The sequence below is a fragment of the Podarcis pityusensis genome (genome assembly GCF_964106645.2).
Source record: "Podarcis pityusensis genome assembly, chromosome: 10".
NCBI classification, from domain to species: domain Eukaryota; kingdom Metazoa; phylum Chordata; class Lepidosauria; order Squamata; family Lacertidae; genus Podarcis; species Podarcis pityusensis.
This window is the reverse complement of record NC_138035.1, coordinates 20,058,513-20,077,199: the sequence shown is the minus strand read 5'-3', so window position 1 is coordinate 20,077,199 and position 18,687 is coordinate 20,058,513. Positions and strand designations below refer to the sequence as shown.

Sequence of the window (18,687 nt, the reverse complement as noted above, 5' to 3'; positions counted from 1 at the left end):
TTGGTTCATAATTAAAGAAATGCTGTTTATTGTGTATATCTTAAGTACAAAAGTTTATGAAAAATATAAAGATATAAATGTACATCTATGACAAATAAAACTCAGTGAGCTGGTGTTGCCAGCTCTTTCTTCCTGTGCAGCCTGACATTTAGCCAATGATGCATTCCCTGGTTTGGAACAATCAGAATCAGAAGGATCTGTATTTGCATCGGCCACTAGCCATAGCAATAAAACAAAACAAAATGTACTAAAGATAGAGGTAAAAACGTAACTATACAAAATACATTTTGAAGGTTTACAACCATGATCATCTTGATCTGCTAAAAGAAAGGACACAGTAGCAATGGTTGAGTGACCCGGCATGGACAATAATAGAGGGGTAATAACCTCACTCCTCAAATCTTTATAAAGAGTGCAAGCCAGAAGCACATGAGCCACTGACTCTATACTGTCATTACCACATGGACATAACCGTTTTTCCAGTGGAATTTTTTGAAATCAACCCTCAAATACAGCCGAAGACAGTATATTAATCTTGTGAAAGTGAAAGTGCATCTGTATTTTGGAACTGTTAAATTTTGCAAACAGGGTGCCAAAGGAACATGCAGGGCCATTGCTGGGAGCTGAGAGATTGTCAGATGGAAGCACTATTTGGATAGATAATGTGAAGACTTGTGTGGCTGTTGCGATTTGCAAAATAGTGGTAGCTTAGGATTCTGGCAAATGGCATGGACACCACCTGGCTGCAAACCTATTGCCTCCTGTGCTTCTGTAGCACTCTACCAGGAACTACTGAAGACTGGGAATTGGCCCAAAGTGATAGGAAACACTTCAGTTGCTTCATTTCTGCATTCCAGGCTGCTAGGGAGCAGAGTAAGATAAACCACTTGTCAATCCTTTATGGGATGTCTTCTGTACACACAAATGCTGTAAACAAGAGTTAGATGGCTTTTTATGAACATTCAAGTTGCTGATGAACACTTTAAATTAGGAATAACTTCTGCTGGTGGAAAAAAACCTGACAGATCAAAACACTGATGAGCACATCATTTCTATGGGCTGTATTCAGTGTTTTCTGTCCACTAGCGCAAGGGTACTTGTGCAAGTGGGTGGCTGAGTTTTAATGTTATGCAACAGAGGAATCTACTGCAACAATTGTGCTAGCAGAAACTTGTTCCATACGAGACTGCACAGTCTATTGTACAACAAAGTTACCAGCAAGCTGCTTATGCATTCTCTCATGCATCAGTGCTCCATTGGTGCAACACATTTTTCCAGTGAAACAAGTATACCACTAAGAGACTTCAACTTAGCGCTGCATTGGATCAAACTATTGTCTACAAACAGATCCTATGAACATTTGAAGAGATTGTCCTAGGTAAGTATGCATAAGTTTTGCCATAGCAGAACAAGAAACAGGCAGCTGTTCTGGGCCATTGTGGGAAACGTGAATGGTGACTCACAGACCCATATACCTGACATGAGGGCCAGAGGTAGGTGTTAGTGCTGGTGTGCCCTACCCGGCACTGGGCTCTCAACAACTGGTCAAGGAGTTCCAAGTGCTGAAATGGACCCTGGCTCCACATCTGTCTCCTGCTGACATTCGTGGTGTATGATTTGACCATTTCAGGACCGGCCTTTCCATTACTGAGACAGCACACCTTGCCCAATCTAGAGGTGGAGGTGAAATTTGGCTCCACTTGCATTTTAAGCCAAGTTTATGTAATTCACACTCCTTGAAGCAATAGGCAAACTGAGATGCAGTAAACCTTTAACTCTTTTGCTCTTCTCCAAAATTCTGCAAGGAATACAAAGGAAACACAATGCAAATATGGGAGAGAAGGGTTGGAATTAATTGCTTATCATTTGAGGGCTGAAAGCAACAACAGCAGCAATTACTGATCATACTCAATGGATTTCCAGACATGGGACAAATAAACAAACACAGGCAATTTCCACTCCTGTTTCCATTTTCGTCAGAATTCTCCAACATCCCTAGCTGCAGCCACAACATTCACAATGCAAAAAGAGTTCCCTCTTGGTGTTTAGGATATTGAATTGACCTTGGTTAGCAGTGAACATTTACACAAGAAATAAATGAAAGCAAACCGGGACTCTGTGCACAGAAATTGATTTTCTAGCTTGTTGCATCTTCCATTTCCCTCCCACCCCCACTACCTCTTATTTTGTGCCACAGACCATATGCCAACCTCTGTATCACAAATGCTAAGCTAGCATCATGCGGTCAGAGACTTCAGCTTTGTTATCTCCTATATGATCCAGACTGTCCTGCACTTCTAATGCAGTTTTGGCATTTACTTATACGGCAGTTGCATTCAACTTGCATTTCTCAGGTTTTTCCAGCAACTCAAGGATGTCACACAGAGCTGAATCAAACAATGGATATTCAAGCTGAAATACTGTCTGCCTGCTCCATTTCCTTTCTGCACTAGTCTCTTCTCAAAGGGGAAAAAAGAGAAAGATCTTAAGTGGCTTTGACATGCTCTTTTTCTGACAAACTCATCTTGCTTCCAATTTATCGCCTTTCCCCCCTCCAGGGCCTCCTGCGTAATGGGAGAGGCTGAGTGATCAAGCTCTGGTTTCTACATCCAAATGAGGATTGTTGCCACTCTTCTTAAGATAAAAACAAAAAAGGAATCTCACCTACAGCAGAGATCTTTGTGAATTTTAAATTTAAAAACAACACAACAGTAATCCACCAAATTTGCTACAATTCCTGCAGTTAGGTCATGCAGATATGGATGAAGATTCAGGTGTTTAAGGAACGTGAAATGTTTTTGCCAAGGAGTTAAGCCAGCAGTGGAAGAAACTTTCAGGAAGTCACCGGGAACTTGAACTGGCTAGCTTTATTCACTGTCTTTTCCAACATCTTGCTGCTAATTTATTTCTTATAAATGGGAAGGAGTGTATAGCACAGTGGTTAAAGCACCCGTGTTGCAAGCACAATATGCCAGGTTCAATCCCCTAGCACTGCCAGTAAACAGGAATTCAGGATTCCTCTGAGCTCTGGACCCTTCACAGACAATTTTTCACCTGTACAGTGACTGTTCCATTGGCCCTATTCCAGTCTGTATGCTAAGTAAATGCAAAGGGAAGAAGGTGCTGGCATCTTAAGAGACCCTGAGCAGCAACTCATCCCAGATGTAAGCAGAAGACAAAAGAAATAAGGAGAGATGTCTCCAGAAGGTAAAGAAGTTCTTCCCTGGGAGGTCTAGAAGTTGGTTTCCTTCTCTGTGGTGATGAGCACATCCTTGCATGGATGTTGACCTCCGGGCTTGAAGTACTGTCCAGATAAGGCAATCAGGTGCTTCTTGGGCTGGGGCAAGTCCTCTGCTGCAGAAGTGAGCTGGCGTAACCGCTGTAGAAAGACAAGCAGGGAGCAGACAATGTAGCTGTCAATATAGCTGTTAGACAGACAACCACTCAATAGCCATCTGTATCCATTGCTTTGGGCAAAGACATTCCATGAGCAAATCCATTGTACTTTCTAATGCATGATTATTGGAAGACACATCTAAAAGAGCAGAAGGGAAACAACGTAACATTCTGATCCATTTTGCCTTTAGGCTCACTTTTTGTCGCCATGTGGTAGAGCCCAATAAACATTCAGCAGTGCTTACAGATGAGTGGATAGGTAGTGTGGTTGGCACAGGTTTGGGGAGAACAGCAAAGCATCCTGGGACACCTCAAAGTGTGATCCTCCAACCTCTATATCTGGTCCTTGGGACACTCCCTAGGTCACACCTCCTCAGCCACACCCCTCTCCCCCAGCCACACCCCACAGTGGAGTGTTTTTGCCTGGCTGGAATGTGTCCTCAAACTCTGATAATGCTTCTTGTTCGTATGGATGAATGACAGAAGAACGGTGTCAAGTAGTAGGTGATTCCCCTGGAACTGCTCCACAGGAGCATGCAGCTGCAGACTAGGTCACAGGCCCTTTAAAACAATGCAAACAGCTCTGCCAAGGGGACAGAGACATTTGAAAGACAGGCCCTGCTAGCCTTTTTATAGCTTTGTTAGCTGAGACATCTCGCCAACTCAAGTAGCAGGGCCCCATGGGAGCTGACCAGGGTCCTGACTTGCCTCGTTTCAGACATGACTCACTGGATGAAATTCTAAAATGCATTGCCACTTCCTCCATGCTCCCCAACCCGCAGCAGAACAGGATGCTAATCCGCCTTTTTCCAGCATTAGATTCAGTAGGCCAGAGCAGTATCTCTGCTTGTGATAATGGACAGCTTCAACTACCCTTATGTTAACCAAGTAGATATATGTTTGGCTTGAAATACAGGTTGGCTGTGTTTCAGCTGCTTTTGATTTCAGAAAGTGCATAGCGATAGATGGACTTTAAATGCAACCTGAATCAAATTCCTCCCCTGTGCTACTTGCGGTTGGCGATGGTGGTAATGGTGACCTCTTGGTGAGTGTGCTGGGACAAGGTTGGGAGAGGGTTGGAATGGCAGCAGCCCCACAGATACATTCTCACCTGGAGTACCCCGATCTCACTCTCTTGCCTTGCCCCAAGACAAGTGCAAAGCTGCCAATGGAAGGATGCTGCCGCCTCCACCCACCAGCCTCACAAGCCACTGCTGGCTGTGCTGAACCTTCTTAAGCTTCACGTTTTTCAGGCTGCTGCACTGCCTGCCTTTCCTCCAGAGCAAGCTCTCGAACAGCTTATTTGTAACCATCATTTCAAGCAGTAGCAATCCACTCCAGCCATCAACTTAAGGAGCAGGGGACTCCTATGCTCACTGCAATGCCAATGCAGATTAGCTGCCCCACTATGGAATACAGAAATGCTGAATCACTTAATACAGTGTAATTTTTTTCAGTCCCGTGGAGTTGCTTTCTCTTTTTGATAGAATGCTCAAGATCTGGCCCAATCTGGTGCCATGGCAAGAGCATCCACTTATTATTAATACTAGTAATATTAATATCCCGCCTTTAGCTCAGACCGAGACTCAAGATGCCACACAGACATATAGGAAGTACCTGTCTAAAACAATAGAGGAAAACAGCACTCTTCACTTCCTTAAACTAAAAGCAAGTGCTAGCATAGGTCAGTTAAATGTCAGAATTTGCATCTGGGAGTTTTGCAAAGTTAATTAACCTTGGCACTTCACAATTTCAGAACTGGGTACATTGCTCTGATTCATGAAGCACTGGTTAACCCAGCTGCGGTGAGCAACGTGAGGCCTGGAAGCTTGTGATGAAGCCTTAAGAATCTCAGTTCTCATTTTTTTTGTTTTTGTTTAATGAAGTCTCTAGCCCTCAGGATCGCTGAGAGGAGTTTGAAAAATATGATGGCAGGAAAGTACATATGCCTGCCTGTTCCTATCGTTACTGGAATCCCAGAAGCAAAAAGAAATGCTTTCATTTTTGAAAGTGTTTCCTGGAGTTAATTAGTTACTCTGATGTTTCTACAAAAGCCTTCTAAACATAATAAATCAAGAATTCTTCATGTGAGCAGAAGGCACCAAATCAGAATGATATGTCAGCAAGGGAGTGGGCTGTTAACTGAAAGGTTTTTTTTATCATTTAATTTTTCAAAACTTTTCAAAGACGAGAAGAAATTCACAGAAATGCAGTTTGCTGCAAAGTGTGTAGGTTGTTGTTGTTTTAAATCATTTCTGGGATTGACTCAAAGTATGAGGCCCCTTCCTCCTCCCAAACCCATGTAAAAAAAGTGACTTTCAGTAACGCCAACGTGGTGCACACTTTATAGCATAAAGTAAGAGGAAAGTAGCAGAAGAGATGTAGCTCAACTGTAGGGCAACTGCTTGGCATGCAGAAGGTCCCAAGTCCAATCACTGGTGCTTCCAGGTATGGATGGGAAAGATTCCTGCCTGAAACCCTGGAGAGACATCGCCAGTCAGTATAAAGGTAAAGGTAAAGGGGCCCCTGACCCTTAGGTCCAGTCGTGGCCAACTCTGGGGTTGCGACGCTCATCTCGCTTTATTGGCCGAGGGAGCTGGCGTACAGCTTCCGGGTCATGTGGCCAGCATGACTAAGCCACTTCTGGCGAACCAGAGCAGCGCACAGAAACGCCATTTACCTTCCCGCCGGAGCGGTACCTATTTATCTACTTGCACTGGTGTGCTTTCGAACTGCTAGGTTGGCAGGTCAGCCAGTCAGTATAGGGAAGACTAAATTAGATTGAGCAATGGTTCGATTCAGTAAAAGGCAGTGCCCAACAACCTGTTCTCACAATGTCCAGCCAGATGCTTATGGGAAACCTGCAAGCAGGACCTCAGTACAACAGCTGTGGCTTCCAGCAACTGGTATTCAGAAGCATTACTGCCTCTGACAGTGATGCCCTGTGGTGTAAGGTGATTGGTATGTTACTGGACCTGCCCACCTATCAAAATTGAGCCCCGAAGCCCCATCTGCTCACAGATTTTGCAACACAGCTTCAGTGTGCAAAACACATGTGGGGGGGGAATATGTATTTCACATAAATATGCCTATTTTGCATTGAAAAACATTGCAAATGTGTGTTTTATGTACAAAGCACATAGAAAACGTGCCCAATTTCAATGTGGGCTTTTCATGTGCTCTTTAAAAAAATACTCCACAAAAAGAGGAACGGAACATTAAATGCCAGCAAAACTGCATGCAGATGGAATCAGCCTATTTAGTCCACTCCTAGCTGTAAACCCTCTAGAGAAAGTGTCGGTTCGAAAATGCTGTAAATAAATGAATAAAGCAATAGCAGGAGCTAATCAGCCAGCCTAGGCTGCTCCAAGAGGGTTCCACTTCTCCACTTGGTCAAATGCAGCTCTGCAGGCCTCTTTTCCTGGTCCTCAGGATTCCCCCTAAGCCACAGCCACTTCCCTGGCCATGCCCTTCATTGCCCCCTGCTCTGCACTCTCCTCAAGTGCTTTTGCCTAGCTGGAATATGTCCTTGTACTATTATAATGCCATTTGCTTGTCTGGATGGAGAGTAATATGTGTCTATATAGGAAGGTAGAAACATCCGACTTCTGCATGGGTGGAATGTAGCCTCCTGTAAGAATCCCATCCATTGCACCGCCCACTTTTGCCTCTAGCCCCAACCACAACTGGAATGATGCCTGCAGGGGGGGAGAGATCCTCTGCCCCTGCTAAATATAAATGGCACTTGGGTTTCTCACTAGTTCTTCACTGCCTGTATTTTCACAGCTGGTCCATTCAAATACTTCCCTAGGAGATTTTCTTCAAATCTGAATCTATCATGTGACAAAGCACAAAGAGAGGTTCTGATGCCCCCCATGACCAGGTGAATAGTGCTATAAACACTGGATATGTGTATCTATTTGAATTGGTGGCTGTTCTTCACAATGACCTTCTCAATGTCATTTATTGTTAAAAGAATCGTTATGACAACTCTGTTCTCATCCGGTTGTACTTTAAGAATTGCATTTTTTGTTTTGTTTCGTTTTTACTATTTTTCTAAGCTACTTGAATGATAGAAGAAAATATTAGCTTTCCTGTTATGAGATCCAGATAATATCAGAAATTAAGCTTGAAGGGCAAAACTGGTGCTCCTCTTGCTTTTCTGAGTTTCCTAAAGGCCTGGATTTCATTTCTGGTGGAATTAAGTAACTTGGCAAACCAGATCATCTTGCTGCTAGGATGTGTTGCACTGGGGTGTTTAAAAAAATAATAATATTTGTTTTGTTTTACCTAATTAAAAGTTGTGCAAGAATTGCTCTGAACCAAATGATTTCTTTTAAAAGATAAATCTTTATTATTTTAATTTTATTAGAACAGAAAGTGGGGAGAGTTGATATTTGTTCCATTTGTATATATTTAATTGTTCTGTTTGGTAATGTTTCCCCCATCTGTGCATGCTAACTATATTCAGTGGTATTTGTTATGGCCTTTGGCTATGACAATAAACTGAAATCAACAAGGCAATCCAGTACAAATGGTTTAATGCTGCCTATTTCTTGGGTTATTGGTGCTGTGGTTTCTTTTTATTGTCTTAAGCTGATTCCACACCAGGGCCCTTTAATGCTGCTCAGGCATTGCAGTTCCACAGCCAGCTGGAACAGAGGCTGATTCAAAGAAGCCAGAGCATCGTAGGGCAAGATGCCTATGGCAGAGACATAAAGACACATCGTGTGCAGGTGTTTATGTACTAATGCTTGAAGACTCTAAGCTGAGATGGGTGAGCTGAAGTGCTTGATTTTAAAGGAAAGGATAGATGATATAGTGAGCACAGCAGAAACCTGGGGGAATAGTGACAGAAACAGTGGAGGGCACTTATCTCAAGATAAAAGTCTATAGGAAGAACAAGGGAGGGCATAATGAAGGAGACACCAATATGTATGAAGGAGACACCAATATGTATGTCAAAGACATACAAGCTAGAAAGCCCCAAAAAGGGCAGACTCATCCACATACTCACTGTGGATGGTAATACCTGGAGCAAAGAGTAAGTTAGTACTGGGAACATACAGTCATATCTTGGAAGTCCAACAAAATCCATTCTGGAAGTCTGTTCAACTTCTAGAACGTTCAAAAACCAAAGTGTGGTTTCTGATTGGCTGCAGGAAGCTCCTGCAGCCAATCAGAAGCCGCCAAAGCCCCGTTGGACGTTCGGTTTCCAAAAATAGTTTGCAAACCGGAACAGTCACTTCCGGGTTTGCGGCATTTGGGAGCCAAAACGTTCGGGAACTAAGCTTCTCAACTTTCAAGGTACGACTGCACTAAATGTCCGGAGTTATCCTGAGATGCTGAATGAAACTAAGGAAGCATCCATAAGAGGAAATGTAATAATGCACCAATACCTTCACATAGACTGGTAAATATTTGTTCACATAAACAAAGAGGTAACTTTGCTAGATAGCCTAAATGACTGTGCCCGAGAGCCAGTGTGGTGTAGTGGTTAAGGGCGGTGGACTAGTAATCTGGGGAACCAGGTTCACGTCTCCGCTCCTCCACATGCAGCTGCTGGGTGACCTTGGGCTAGTCTCTCAGCCTCACTGACCTCACAGAGTGTTTGTTGTGGGGGAGGAAGGGAAAGGAGAATGTTAGCTGCTTTGAGACTCCTTCGGGTAGTGATAAAGCGGGATATCAAATCCAAACTCTTCTTCTTCTCTAGAACTAACCTGAGGAAAGGCAACCCTAGACTTAAAGTTATGTGGTGCCTCTGGTTGCTCTTTGATGGTAAAAGGACAGCAGAGACCTATTTCTTATCTTAGCGGTGTGGTCTCACAGCACTAAGATTGCAGGTGCTGCCTGAACTTTGACAATTCATTGTCAAAAAGAAGTCAGAAGATTATCTCTGATCTTAGAGCTATGGTGCTCAGTGCTAAGAGCGAAGATAATAAATGTCTTATCTCCATCCCTGATGTCAGGTGAATGACTGGTAGGTGTGGTTTGCCCAAAATGGCTTGGCAGGCCAATTCAGAGGCCTGGTGGCCCTAGTAAGACCCATGGCCCACAGGTCTCCTATGCCTGGGTTAGTAAGACAGACCTTACCATTACAGAAGCCTTGCTGGTTTTGCTACAGCAAGACTTGTTTTTCTGTGTGCTTGGTAATTCTATATTTATGCTTTCTACCAGCTTTCCCAGAACAGATGTTAAGGTAACTGACCTGTAACTTCCCAAATTCGACTCTGGATCCTCCCCCCACCTTTAAATGGAGTTATATTGGCCACTTTCTGGTCCTTGTTGTGTAGAAGATAGAATTTCAGCAGCTGTAACTTGCCAGGTAGCTACACTTGCACTCCTCTTTTGTAGCTAGCCAGTAAATCAATGTCTCCATAATAAGTGTGTAAATTAAGAATTGTCAATTTCACATGGTATTTACTTTCTGGAAATCACTAAGGCTACAGTCCTAACCCCATTTGCCAGGGAGTAGTCCTCACTGAATTCAAAAGGACTTACTTCTGCGCTGCTAGAGTGTTGCAAGGAGAAAAGAGGCTCAGAAACCTATTAAATTACGGCAATTATTATTATTCATTTTGAGTGCGATCCTCAACAATGGAGATATTCACATCGCTAAGCTCATCATGTTATGACTTGAAGACAGGAAAGTACTGCATATTGAAGACAATACATTTAAAGATAATTTAAAGATCTTACAGTTAATACCTCAGTAGCAGTGAATTGAAACCTCCAGAGAACAAAGAATATTCCTTTTCATTCCACTTTGACCGTATGAGGCATGCTGTGTCAACACAGTTGACTGGAAATGGTGCAGCTGTCTTCAAAGGTGTTAAAGGCAACATCAAGGTGGAACCAAATTGCCTCCTGAAAACACACCTTTGCTTTCCCTCTCCGAACAAAAAGTTGTCCACCTGTCAAAAACTCCACTAGCAATTCACTCCCTGTCAACAAGTGAGCCACATCCCTTGTTCCCCTTCAGGTAGGTGCCCTCCTCATCACACACAAGAAAAAGGGTCATTGTACTACATGTAGCTGTGGATACACCCAACTGGAAACAGTGAGGTCTTTTTATAATGCAATATTTCTGATCTTTCCTTCCCACTGCATATTTTTCATTTGTTTGTGCCCTTTGCCTCATCTGTGTGTTTTCCTCAAGGCTCCCCTTCCTTTTCTTCCCAGTCCAGGGCTTTGCCTCACAACTTGTCCACCTGAGGTGGACATTAAATCAGCGCCGGCCTACAGCCTGTCATTCCTCATTATGTTAGAATCCCTAGTCAGTAAACAAGGGCCTGAGGGCACAACATCACCTTCCCGGAGGTCAGAGCACTAGGAAGGGCACCCTCTGCAAAGTTCATTCTCTTCAGTGTTAGTGTGTGAGATTTCCCAGCCACTTGTCACTGCGACTTAAATTGCCTCACCAGAAAACACGCAGACGCACCACCCAACGAGGTGTGCGCCTAGAAGATTGCATTTCATCCTTTTCAAATTATCTGTCATTCCAAAAGCTGCAGTTTCCAGCAAGCCAACAACAATGATCTTGCACCAAAAATGCACAAGATTAAAAGTCAACGGCTCGATTTAGACATGAAGCATTGTTTAAGAACCCCAGAACAAGCTGCAAGGGTTCAAATCGGGGTGAGGGAACTTTCTTCTATTGAAGGCCTCATTCTCTCTGCAGTGGTCTGCCAGGGATTTCATGCCAGTGGTGGGAGGAGATAACACCAGAGGCAGGCAGGGCTGCCCCTTCTCACTCTATCTTTCTGCCACCTCTCCCCCACCCCATTTCCCTTCCCTCCCACTTCCTGCCAACAGGTAGCTGGGGGACTAGACAGATCATTCTTGCCAGAGTTATGAACTGATCGCCTGCAGAGAGCTTTCCCCTCTCATCTTTCCATCACTCCGCTAATTTTGACTCCTTTCTCCATTTTTCCTCCCCCAAGGTTCAGGGCTGCATAAAATTAGGTCAAGGTCTGCAGGTTGCCCACCCCTGTTCCAAATTTGCAAGCAAATCATAGTTTAGAACTTCTTGGTTGCTCTCATCTACACGGCACTCCAGCCTTTTGAGCTGTAATTTGTCAATTCAGACACCGCATCAAGCCATAGCTGCGACAAACCTTGGTTTGCCAACTGACTTCAAACCACGGTCTCTGATTTAAGTTTGCCAATCAGATTTTAATAACTTGACTTTCAGATTGGGTTTTTAACAACTTGGGGTGTTGAAGGTGGGTTAAACATTTATTAAATAAATAAATAAATAAATAACATCAACATCACAAATCACAAACAATGATCTGTCCATTCACACATTACCCAAAAGCAGAGTAAACATTCCTAAACCATAGTTTGGCATGATTCCTGTTGTATAGGGGTCTTCCTTTCCCCAAACAGATTGGCCATTACCTTGGTGTAACAGTCCAACAAGGGCTTTGCATATGGCTCTTGGTCTGCCATACTCAATCCAATGTATGGTGGCAATCTGCTGTTCATGGGGAACTGCATGTATATCAAGCCAGGTATGCTTTTAAATATGCTAATAAGTTTATAAAAAAGGAATGCTTGCAATTAAGCAGAATTCAGGGTTAGGTCCTCTGAAATAACCAGAGCATTGCTTCATGGCTTAGGATGTCACTAACACCCAATTATTTTGGGACACAGCAAACCAAGGCCATTCTGACTTTCTGTACTACAATAAAAATCACCGAAGCTGCCAATTCCACATCTTGCAAGCCAGTGAACAGCCCTACCCAATAGCAAACCAAAGTTCTGTGACCTTAGAAATGCCTCATTTTCTTTTACCTCTTTTAATGATCCTTTGGTTTTCAGGAGGATGAACACAGCGTACAACGGGATGCAGATAATAGAGGACAGCGCCATCAACCAGCCCACAGCAATACCCCATGGCAGATATTCGTATACTTTGTTATACGTGAGTGGTGTGTACCTAATGAGTGAAAACAGGAAGGTGGCCTGAAGAAGACAAAAGCAGAAAGCATGACTGCTATGCTAAGTGCAATGAGACGATAACTCTGGAAAAGAGCTGTATACTGATATTTATAACTTGATACTTCATAGCAGAATGATTTAAGCTGTGGAGAGGAAGACAACCCACACTGCACTTGAGTCATGGTAGCCCATGGAGAGGTGGTTGTGAAGATCCTCTTGGGCTGCCCTTCCTGACCTGGCGCCCTCCAGATGGTGTGGACTACAATTCCCAGCTAGTATGGCCAATAAGCAGGGGTAATGGGGGCCTTCTGGCGGTTCCCTCACTGGGAGAAGAGGTTACGGGGAACCAGGCAGAGGGCCTTCTCGGTAGTGGTGCCCATCCTGTGTAACACCCTCCCATCAGATGTCAAGGAAATAAACAACTATCTGACTTTTAGAAGACATCTGAAGGCAGCCATGTTTAGGGTAGTTTTTAATGTTTGAAGTTTTATTCTGTTATTAGTATTCTGAATTACATTGTTACTTCAGCAACACTGCAACAGAAGAACAAGAAGTTCTTTACTGAAATCCTCATGGAAAATTCAATGTTTCATCCTCATTCAGAGATGCATTAATGACCTAAAACACGGCACAAAAGATACAATCTACCTACCAGACAAACTCCAGGTGTGAGAAAGAGCCAGCACACTTTAACCAAGGGCCATGGCCGGTAGCCAATCATATCCTCAATGTTGTCATAGAAACGGTCTGCTCCTTGATGCCCACAAAGAAAGAGAAGGGTGGTTTATAAAAAATCAACATAAATCCATAATATTATGAACCAGATGAACAGATTAACTTGATTTTATACACACACACACACACACACACCCAGACAATCATCAGCTCTGTAGTTTATTTGTATGTTTCCATTCGCTCTTTTCTCCAAATAGATCTGGGCAACCGAACAACAACCGTATCAAGAGACCATTTTGTCAACTTCATGGCCGACTGGGGTTTTTGAAGCTGGGTTTCCTATATCTCAACCATCACTAGCCCAGGGATGGGGACCACCTCCAGATGCTGTTGAACACTAACTCCCATCATCCCTGAGAATGGGTCTTGCTTGCTGGGAGAAGCTGGGAGTCCCCACCATGTTCAGAGGGCCACAAACTCCTCATCCCTGTTCTAGCAACTTCACTTCATTACCAGTGATGAAGTAAACTAAGAAGATCTTGCTGTTATGAATAAGATTAAATGGTGTATTCATATCATTATGTTTTTATATGTGTTGGAAGCCTCCCAGAGTGGGCGGGACAACCCAGCCAGACGGGCGGGTTATAGATAATAAAATTATTGTTATTGTTGTTATTGTTGTTAGACCATTTTTTAATGAATTGGAGGGAAACCTGAAAACTTCGATAGTGCTTTGGAATGCAAACAAAGTTCTGTTAGAAGTAACCCTTTTTGGTGATTTACAAGGCATTTTATTTATTGTCTTCTCGTATCTTATCTTCAGAGTTAAAATGTTTTATTGTTCTTTTTCATCTTTAGGCATAATGCTGTTTTATGTTCCATAAAAATAGCAGTTGTTGTTCTTATACGGTTGGTCGGTTTTAGTGGTGTCTTATCTGTTTAGTCATAAGGAGTGCTGGGTCTGGTGATTTTTATAAGCTGGGCTGGGGGGGGGACACCTCTGAAGATTGGATTAATCTTTAGAGGTAGGATGAAATTCTAAGAACTGTCGAGGTGGGGTGTTATGAGATGGCCAAGGATTCCCCTCATCCTTTTTAACCCAAAAGAAAGCCTTCAAACCAGAGTTTGGCCACTCTCAGCAAGAGGGCCATATTTCTTGGACAAGGTTCTTGCAGGGTATGACAAACTGCTTCTTTCATGGGTGTGGGGAAGATCTGCCAGTATCTTGTTCAGGACATTCCCAACCAGAAGCCACAGCCCTGCCAGCATTCTCTGACTCAGGGGATGAGTCCTTTGCAGTACCTCTGTCTCTGCTGCCTTGAGGTGATTCCCCTTTCACAACTCCTGCAAGGTAAGGCCTACCGCACTCCAGGTTTTGTCTGCTTACATAAGGCTTCGCGTGGCACCAACTCCCTGCAGAGGCAACATCTACAGTTGCTACTGGCTTTCAGAGCTGTCCAAGGTCCTGTTCTTACCTGCCCACATTTCACTAGCTCCAGTCACTGCCTGCTTCCACTGTGAATCTCCACCTCCCATGGCTCTGGACATTAGGCATCCCTGCATTGCATAAAAAGCTGTGCAATGGTCCTTCTTGCCAGAAGAGAGTGAGCTTTGCACAGTTGCCTGGCAACCCAGGGATGCTTGCCTAGCTTCTGGGGCAGTGACATGAGGAGACAAAATGGCCCTCTGTTGCCTAGGCGATTGTACAATGCTCACTCTCTACCAGTGACAGCAAGCATTGCCCAACCATCTGGGCAGTGCAGGGATACTTGCCTAAATTTCTGGTGCTAGGCTGGAGCATAGCACTAGAAGTCTTCCTGTGCTGCGGACATCATCATCATCATCATCATCATCATTATTATTATTATTATTCTTCACTTATAGGGCACCCAATGTTTTCTATGGGCTGTACATATATGAAAAGATAAGGCATGTTTCCCTTAAATATCACAATCTAATAGATACTACACAAAAGAGGGGGAAATGTAGTTAAAAGAGGAAAGTATCCATTGAGGCAGCTATGCTTGATTTTCCTGGGAAGCAGGGGTGCTGGGTCCCAGTCAATCTTGATGGCCTGGCTAGTGACAGAGACCAGAGTATGGCTCCGTTCATCTCTACAATCCTGGGGCAGTCACTGAGCCACCACAACCCAACCCTGCCCATGGTACACTGGTGCATTTCACTCCCAACAAAAACCCAATCCTCCACATTTTACACCAAATTTGTGGGTGATACTTTGACCCAGCGGTACTTTATTCAGATCTATGGATGAATGTGTGGAGGTCAGGAATTGGAACTGTAGGCTCAGGCCTGCTCCCTGCTCTGTGAACATTTGAAATGGAGTATCACAAAACATTAGCCATAACTTGTCCTGCTTGTAGTGCCATTGAAGTTAATGCTGGTTTTTAAATTTCAGAGTCAAACAAGCAGCAAGTGCCATCTCTCTGTTTTCATCTTCAGGCTCTGACTGAGCAAACAAGGAATCTTATTCCAAAGCCCATAGCATTTAGACAGAAATGAAAGAGTTGCATTTAATTAAAAAGTTACTTCTGGAGCTAGGATTCAGTCAAAGGTCCAAGTGCCTGATCCCAAGTGGCTCAGCCTTGCTGTGAATCACAGCAAGTAAACCACTGGCAAGTCACTATGAAACCTTCCCCACACCCCAATGCACATATGCCTGCTGTGACATCAGGGAAGATTAGCAAATTGGGATGCAAGCAACATCAGAAGTCAAGGAGACTTATTATGAGATACTGAGATACAATTTTTTATAAAAAAGCAGACATTTTGCTAGTTCAGGGGAATGGTAATCTAGTGGGTGGGAAGAGAAAAGGAAACATTTTAGATAAGTAAAAAGTGAGTAACAGCAGCAATTTGGGGCATATTCACCAACACTGCTCAGCTGGTAGAGCATGAGACTCTTAATCTCAGGATTGTGGTTTCGAGTCCCATGTTAGGCAAAAGGTTCCTGCATTGCAAGGGGTTGGACTAGATGACCCACGTGGTCCCTTCCAACTCTGCAATTCTATGATTCTATGACTATGATAGCATTGTTAAAGCTTTATTTACTCATCTGCCTCCTTGCAGAAATGCTGCACTGCAAAGATTTCAGCCCAACCCATCAAAGGCAAGGGGTGACATAGTAGAAAGCAATGGAACCTGACACGAATGGATTTACTGAGTCCTTGAACGGGGAGGTTGGCATGCTCTATATTTCAAAATGATGATGGAAAAAAATTAATCAGGCTTAAGGAGTCATCAGTTCAGTCAGCCAGTGCTGCTCTCCGGCAAAAGTGGAAGCTGGAAGAAGGATGTGGCTCAGTCTCCCCACCCCCGGTCATCTATTCAAAAAGATTATGTACACTGCCGTAGAGAAGGGCCTTGAATAACTCCTTAGGGAGAGCTTTGTTTGAGTAAATGGAGGTGTTCGCTGTTATCCTGGACAACCTAAAGCACACAAGCTGAAATACGGTCACAAAGCAGCAGGCCATGAAAGCAGTATGCGCCGTGTGTCAAATAGCTTCTTGGTCCCTGGTCATCCCAGCAACTACCTTGCAACAAGGTGCCCCCCATGCCCCAATAAATGGTCAGTGCTCCACCTCTGTACCATAGCATATCTTCAGCCTGCTCCTGGTTTCTCACCCGGCATAGGTGTCCAACTTGCAACGCCTGTGCCCAAATACTAGCATAACCATACTTAGCATTTTAATAGCACATCTCAAGCATTCTGCACACACACCCTCCCCACCTATTATTGCAGAATCCTTTATAACAGTTCTGAATCAAAGGCCAGCAATATTATTACCCACTCACTCTGAATATTGCAGAGAAAAGCTGAGGGAACTGCATATTACCCTAATCTTAATGCGATCTTGCAAGTTTGCAACTGGGTAGGATCTGAAGGGGGTGGGAATATCCCATTTCACAGCTTGCACACTTTGCCACACCAACTCTGCCTATCCAAATTTGTCTGTTTGCTTGTGCCAGAAAGATACACTTATTGGAAATTATTAGAGACAGGCCACGGATTCATTTCAAGGCCACATAGAAAATTGTCCTGAGGATTCTTTCACCCAGTGCCAAACCTGGTTATCTAAGATTCCAACAGCTTAAACCTGAATTCTTCTCCAGCAGGAGAAGATCTCTTTCTGAACAAGTAATATTGGGGTCATATACACTGGGGATGTTCAGAAAATGCTCCTGGGGGTGTGTTATTATTCCAATCTTTTTAAAACATGCATGGTGTGTGGGAGGGAGGGAGGGAGGGAGGGAGGGAGGGAGGGAGGGAGGGAGACTCCCATCTAGACTCTTACTTTTGGCAACTGCAACAGCAACCAAAAATTGGCTGGAAATGGCATACCCCTTTCACAGAAATAAAGCCATATGCAGGAAATCCTCAAATCTTTGTCACGATGTCTGCTTGACAGGCAGGGGGAAAGCTGCCAGGCTGTGTGGGTGGCACCATCATGGCTGCCAACAGGCAAGTCTGAAACATGTGTCTTTATTTACGATGTTTGCTGTAAACCTTTGCAGCATAAGCAAAGCAGATCTGGGCTGCCAAACTACATATCCTCGGGTTCAGAGAGGGCAAGAGGAGCAACAATCCCTGGGCACAAGTTGCCCGTTTACCTACATGGTATTTCATGCCAACATAGAGTGAGGTTTTGGGATGGGGGAGGAAAGAGATTTAGAATGGAGTGCATATAATTAGGGATGTGAGCTTGCACATAGGAGGTCAGGGGATCCTTCCTAAGCCTTTCCAGAAATAGTGTTCTGTCACCAAAAGAACTATGAATCCAGTATACCTGAAGGACTGAGTCTGACCAAACTGTGGGAGGTAGTGGAAGATAGTAGTGCCTGGCGTGCTCTGGTCCATGGGGTCACGAAGAGTCGGACACGACTAAACGACTAAACAACAACAATACCTGAAGGAGCGCCTCCACCCCATCATTCTGCCCAGACACTGAGGTCCAGCACTGAGGGCCTTCTGGCAATTCCCCACTGCGAGAAGCCAAGGCAGAGGGCCTTCTCAGTAGTGGCACCCGCCCTGTGGAACGCCCTCCTACCAGATGTCAAAGAGAAAAACAACTACCAGACTTTTAGAAAACATCTGAAGGCAGCCCTGTTTAGGGAAGCTTTTAATGTTTAATAGGTTATTGTATTTTAATATTCTGTTGGAAGCCACCCAGAGTGGCTGGGGAGGCCCAACCAGATGGGCGGGGTATAAATAATAAATTATTATTATTATTATTATTATTATTATTATTATTATTATTGGTCTTCCAACAAGTCCCTCATTTGCAGAAGGAGTTGCTGGGATGTTAACACTGGGATAGTTCAGGATGGGCAACTGGCATAAGAGAGCACACCAGTCAAATATTGAAATTAACCAGAAGGAAAAGCAAATAAACCTATTTTAGATGTACACCTAAATATGTCACATGAATGAGATAAGCATGTGCTGAGAAATACAGTTGTCATGCAGGTCAAGAATGTGATAACTACCTGCCCCGAGGGGCACACCTTGGGAGTGGGGTGTGGAAGCAACAACCGGGGGAAAGAAAGACGTAACATCTTACAAGGACTGGAAGAAACACCATGGACAGAATAATTTCCACACAACTGAAAGAACAAGGATATAGTTTGAGTTTCTCACTTGTAGTTTTAGAA

The 18,687-nt window shown here is 43.8% G+C and overlaps 1 protein-coding gene across 1 annotated transcript in view; it reads right to left on the bottom strand.

Moving 5' to 3' along the window:
• The window catches only part of SLC6A12 (solute carrier family 6 member 12), a 47,693-nt gene continuing 29,006 nt past the window's right edge, over nt 1-18,687 (bottom strand). The window contains exons 13-15 of the mRNA XM_080971595.1: nt 12,995-13,095; nt 12,196-12,366; nt 1-3,379 (exon numbers count right to left, since the gene is read on the bottom strand). Of these exons, the coding sequence (XP_080827721.1) occupies nt 3,233-3,379; nt 12,196-12,366; nt 12,995-13,095 (419 nt within the window). The 3' untranslated portion in view covers nt 1-3,232. The remainder of the gene's footprint in view (nt 3,380-12,195; nt 12,367-12,994; nt 13,096-18,687) is intronic.